Source organism: Orussus abietinus, unplaced genomic scaffold, assembly GCF_000612105.2.
Source record: "Orussus abietinus isolate OABI.00-Male unplaced genomic scaffold, Oabi_2.0 scaffold301, whole genome shotgun sequence".
NCBI lineage: Eukaryota > Metazoa > Arthropoda > Insecta > Hymenoptera > Orussidae > Orussus > Orussus abietinus.
The window spans coordinates 37,138-43,639 of record NW_019394450.1 but is presented as its reverse complement, the minus strand read 5'-3'; the positions used below and the strand labels follow the sequence as shown (position 1 = coordinate 43,639).

The following is a 6,502-nucleotide window of genomic DNA, read 5'->3' as shown; positions in this document are numbered from 1 at the left end:
AGACTTTCTGCAGCAGGAAGCTGTTTTGCCTCATCTTGAACAGGTTCACCGTTCACGCCATTTTCTTCGTCGCTCTTTAAGAGCTTCTGACGAGGTGATTCCGCATCCTTCTTGAATATTTCCTTTATTAATGTTTTACTACTTCTCGGGACTCTTCCTCCATTTGCAATCTCTGCTTTCAAGCTTTCGCGGAATCTATATTAATAATTACTGACAGAGTTTTCTTTCTATTTCATGGACTTAGTCGGCTGACAGAAGTACCTTAAAAGCCCGACAAAGCCAACCAATATGCATGACGTCAGTATGATAAAAATCACCAGAGCAGCAATAGCAACAAATGACTCGTTCGGGAGTTTGCCAAAAATTGGCCTCGTCAATCTGTCCTCCATTAAATGGGTTCTCCAATTAGGAGGACCCAATACTACGAGTATTCGATACGTCGAACATAAAATATATATTTTAATTGATTGCTTCAAAGAAGGTTAAGGAATTGAATTACCTTTTACAATGATTATATTGGTCGTCCACTTAAAATCTAAATCGCCTTGTTCTACCACACACGTCCATTTGCCATTATGTGATTTATTTATCGCAGCAATGTGATCCGTGTTTACCTTAGAAAATAATAAAATTCAACTCTGAAATCGTAGTTCCAAACGGGCACATATATAAGAAGTATAAAAAGCTCTTAAAATGTAATAAGAATTAATATCTAAAGTATTTATTTACGACTGATGGCCTTGCCACGTGAAAATATACAGATTTATCGGCGTAGACCGAATGTGTACCTTTAGATAAATTTTAATGTTATTTAAATAATAAATGCATGTTTAAAGAGTTACTTACGACCACGGGCATCGTAATACCGTAATCCTTCCATGTTTTACCATCGATCAACCAACCAACATTAAGGTCGGTGTAAACATAACCCAAAACGATACAGTGACATGTCACGGAAAAGGGTAAAGTTTCCCGAATTTTAACAATACTTTTAACTGGAATCACTGCTAAAGTAACTACTTTGAAAATCATATGCGAACCATCCACTCGATGTAGTGTTAAGGCGTAAACTCCAGAATCATTTAGCACTGCTTTGTTCACAACTGTAAGAACAAAAACATTTTAATTAACCAAATCCAAATTGTCTTACCGATGTCATGATCCTGGATTTTAAACCTGTCATTCGCCTCTTTGACAAAAAGTCCATTATGGGTCCACCTGATGTGAGACTTAGGCGACTCGCTTTTAATTGGAACAATAATGTCAGGGTCACATGGAATTGTTATTTTATTACCTTCTTTTACAGTAAGGGACGTAAAATTTCTGCGAATCCGTTTCCTTACCATCGTAATCGTGTCTATAACAAATATTATGTATTAAATGTATACCATATATGTCCTTATCCGTTCCCTGTAAAAGTACCACGAACATCATCGTTTTTAATTATAATTCATAAGATATTTTTCAAAGCTAGTACTCTATTAGTTTAGAAAATATACGCATGATTCTATCAAGAAAGATTTTAATGTTTTTATGAAACCAAAATATGAAAAATACAAGTAGGTTTCATATTCATAGAAACAAATGACAGCTTAGTTAAGTGCTTGGAGGGTGATTTTTGCGAGTTGAAACGTAAATTAATTGCTATAAAAATATGATATGCATTATTTTATACCTTCAGTTATGTCTCCGCAAGTGTTCATATTGCATCTACCTGACATGGTACTCGGCCCTAAACACGGTTCTCCTCTTACATTTGGTGCTGGATTGTTACAAAGTCGCTTTCTGGTTCCAATACCTCCATTACAGCTTACACTACATGCCCATGGTCCCCATTCTGACCAACCACCATCTTCAGCATCACCATCAATGTCTGAAGCGAAGCATGGTACTCTCTTAAAAATGCATCAATGATTAAAAATACATTAAGGTATGTTTATACGCAGAATTTGAGATACGTTATTAAAATTGCATTAGCAATGATTATATTAATGCTTGCAAAAATACGGATAACATTTTGTCAAATTGTCTGTATAAAAAAGGTCCTTGGCTGACTGATCATCGTCCGACCTGAATCGCTGAGGTTAAAAACGGCAAATTCGGAGCGTATATTCTGTTCGTAACATAGATGCTCACGAAGAAGGGATTTTTCGACATTTAACCCCTAAGGGGGTGAAAAGGGATAAAGAAGGAAGATTATATAAATCTGGAATTCTGCTTGCACATGTCGCCAAATTTTATTTACCTATAGGTAAACAATTCGCCGTCCAAGTAGCCCAGCCACCACGGTCAACAGCGAGAGAAAAAAAGTAGAACAGAAGAGCAGTTCGATGTTCATAATGAAAAACTTCTGTTTCATTGCATGACACTTTAATCGTTCCACCGTACCACCTGTTCAAGAAGAATCGACGAATGTACCTACATTATAATTAATGTCACCGAAACATTGAAATACATGAAAATAAGTACCGAAGTTATGCCAGCTGTAAGAACAAACTACACTATGCAAAATGAAGCGTAACAAATTGTTCTGATAACAAATAACCACAATTGCTTTATCGAATATGAAGTATAAACCTTATAGTTATATTCGTCCACGTGTCTGCTGTGAATAATGGCCCCGGTGCCCTTTGTTTATGAAATATTTGAACATTTGGTAAGGTATTTCTCATAAAAAATATCCACTGGCCCAACTCCCCAATTGTCAGACCGTAATACCTGTAAATCGTATCGTCATCATTTATAATTCATCGTACACATTTGGTAATTTTAATTCAAACATACCCTGACGTCTGATACGTCAGAAATAGGGGAATTATTTATAATTCATCCTACACATTTGTTTATTTTAATTCAAACATACCCTGACGTCTGATACGTCAGAAATAGGGGAATCATTTATAATTCATCCTACACATTTGTTTGTTTTAATATAAACGTACCCTGACGTCTGATACATCAGAAATAGGGGAATCATTTATAATTCACCCCACACATTTGTTTATTTTAATTCAAACATACCCTGACGTCTGATACATCAGAAATAGGGGAACGAGAACAACTCCTTTCGCTCGAATTGTAAGTTCCAGTCTGTTCGGTGTTGGTGTTTCTTCGGTTTTCCAGATGGATAAAGGTAATATCCTTGTAAACTTGTCAGTTGTTGTATGTTCTATGTGACATCCTAAATTACGAATAAAATCCATACCAGGAAATATATCAGTTCTTTATCCCGTTTAGTCAATTAAAAATGGATAGTACAATAGCGTACTGGAATGGCAATCGAAGCTGACAGCGATGGCATTGCCACTTTCGCTGGTATAAAAGTAGTAAATCGGCAAAAATGCCTTTTCTAGCTCTGGATGATTCCAACTAAACAACGGATGAGTTCCACCCTCGTAATACATCTCGACAACACCTCGTGGGATTCTTAAAACGAAACGGCTCCATTTTCCCATATATAACAGATGCGGCAGAGTCTTCTTCTTGACCAAGTGTAAATCTTTCGAAAATAATTAAAATATTTTTCAATTGAATCAGGAATCGGAAGCTAAATACGTATGTAATAACAAATGATACTAGGAAATAAAATGTATAAAATTGTATATTTAGATGATTCACCTCTGTAACCATTTTATATAACTGCAGGTAACTGCATTTCGATTGAATGTATACTGGAAAAAAAAAAAAAAGTTACAATGGTTTACGTACCTTCCGTCTCGCTTTCGTAATACAAATGTACTTGTTCGTTATCCTGGGCACCGATCTTTAAAATGTATCGCGATTTCAGCCCATCATCTGCTGTAAAGACAAATGTAATTGTATCTGGGTGGTCGGGTTCCCATTCCTTTAGAGCGAATTGTAATCCTTCGGACCGGTATTCCGGTAGAACGAACATACGCCTGCCCATTCCTTGGCCCTTAACAAGGAATATGCATTCTTCTATGAACAGTAAATGATACGACAGTCACATTTGTTAGCTTTCTAGAGGAAAGGTTTCTTTTGATCCTTTTATCCGTACCAGGTTTTTCGCAGTCTCTGACATTGCACAGATCCTGCGGGATCCATGGATCCTTTGTGTAGCACCAGGTGCCAAAAATATTTCGTGACGGGTTTCGACAGTAATTACTGGCATTCATGATGCTGTGCTCTGGATAAAGACTATCATTAAAATAAGCAGGATCCGTGGGATTCATGGGCTTCAATGGAGGGTATCCCAGTTTTTTCACTTCTTCCGCCCGTGCTTCCGTTGAATTAATGACCTCCATGGATTTGTTCTTATTTATCATGTTAAGTATATCATAATCGGATATCCAATTCCCGCATTTCAGTCCGGAACGTGTTACCGATAAAATTCCAATGTAATCGTTTGCCGTTCCTGCCATTCGGCACTCTAAAAGTAATTCAATATATGAAGAGATTCATTCAAACAGTGTACCATCATTATTGCCCAACGATTAAAGCGGTAAGATTAATTACGGAATTGTTGCTTGATATTAACTGAAGAATTCTTCATAAGTCAGTGTCAAGAGACTTTAAATACGTTTAATAAAAAGTTGGTCCATTAGAAAATTCTTTACTATATGATGTTTAAAAGTTGTATACAATATGTATTATGGAATGTAACATTATTAGCACTACTGGTTTTGTCACTTTTATTTAATCTACAAAATAGAAGGGTAGAAATAACTTTATCTTACCTGTTGAGCCACACTTTCGAACTGAACAAGTTTGTTTGGAAACAACAAAAGGTACTGCAGATGAAATTGAATAACAATATGGACCTTCAGGATCGCGTAGAGGATTTCTGCATTTGTTTAAAGCTTTAATAACTGCAGTGTCAACAAAAAGATCGTCCTTTCGTTGGTCTTCTGGTACCTAAATGTTGGAAGTCCAGAAAACAATGTTTATGAAATGTTTACTATTTCATTTAATTCCGATAAATTAATGATAAGGTCGCCTGTACTTCTTCCGAAGCCCACGGAATGCATGGATGTTGATTAGCACTTGTCCACTGTAATCCATCGTATTTATATTCGGTTGGACTGTTAATGCAATTAGGAGGCCAAGGTTCTTCCACAGGATCGCGTTCTGCAAAATAGTTCTTCAGTAGCACTTAATTGTACAGATTAATAATAATATTGTACAATTCGAGTCATATATTGTATGGATAAGGTCGTATACGTATTAAGAACTAGCTACCATTCATTCATCGAAGATCCCATTAATAATTTTATAAAATTAATTTCTCTTCACTTACCGATACGTTTGTTAAAATCCGAAACTGCTACAAATTCCTATGCACTTATTATTTTACTTTTTAATTTAATTTCTCTTGGACTTACCTTTTGGATCGCAGTAAAAGGCCCAATGTGCGACATTTCCATCACTTCCGGCACTGAACCACCTTACGGTTCCAAGTAATTTGTGATTAACATAAAGTACTTCATCGTGGCCATAGACATATTGCCCAAAAATTCGTAAATCCGATCCAAAGAAACTGTAAATATGAGGTAAGTTTAACAATTCTGCACAGAAACATTTTAATTAACCCAGTGAACACTGTTATATAACTGTTGGGTAAATGTTACGTTTTCGAAACTAACATCTTATGTAGCATAAAAGTAACGTGGAAGTTAGATGTTAGTTATTATTTCCCACTCAATAAGGTAACATGTTATGTAACATGTTATATCAATGTTATATTAATGTTATAATTTCAGTTACCTTAAAATAATATTAATTTTTCATACATTTAATAAAAAAGATCACGCAATTTTATCAAAAATTATATAATTTTTCATTTTTAATTACTTTTTGGCACTTGGCAATATTTAGGCATTATATAATAAATCAGACTTTAAACGAAATTATGTGAATGATAAACTATCTGATTTTACTTAAAGACAATTAGGACTTCATTCGACTAGCAAACAATTACTGATAATGTGTATGCAAGTACGAATTAAAATCACATTTTTTCATACGAGTAGTAAACAAAATATGACATATATTAATCTTATGACATTTGACGATGAATTATGATGTAATAAAATAGATGACAGCACCAATGTAGTTCTGTTTTCTTACAAATATGTGCTGCATATGCACAGTAATATCAGGACAGTAACATAATGTAAGATGAGAGTAACAAAGTTATGCTACATTTATATAGATACGATAGTAACAAATGTTATGTAACCCGTTAGCTCCATGTTACATAACTGTTAAGTTACTGCATTGTAACAAATGTCATGTAACTAGTTAGCTCTATGTTACGTAACTGTTAGGTTATTACACGTTATGTTATTTGTTAGTTTTAAGTTACATAACTGTTAGGTTTGGTGTTCAGTGGGAAAATGTCTCGGTGCCCATTTATTGATACCTTAATGTAAATTCCTTCCAACTCCAATAATCAAGCATGCCCTTACTAGGGGCGTCTTTTAAATGTTGTTTAGATGTCTCGGTCTCCTCAAACGTCAGCGACATGGTATTAGCCTCTCCT

At 35.1% G+C, this 6,502-nt stretch overlaps 1 protein-coding gene across 1 annotated transcript; it reads right to left on the bottom strand.

Moving 5' to 3' along the window:
* Positions 1-227: 227 nt before the first annotated feature.
* On the bottom strand, positions 228-4,875 carry LOC111673971 (the record flags this gene model as incomplete). Its single annotated transcript, XM_023432394.1, is given in 12 exon segments — positions 228-421; positions 500-614; positions 847-1,142; positions 1,145-1,357; positions 1,676-1,873; positions 2,246-2,391; positions 2,578-2,718; positions 3,022-3,181; positions 3,269-3,499; positions 3,709-3,939; positions 4,019-4,390; positions 4,698-4,875. Coding segments are annotated over 12 exon segments (2,475 nt in total), but the record flags the coding sequence as incomplete, so codon positions are not given.
* Between the last annotated feature and the right edge of the window lie 1,627 nt (positions 4,876-6,502).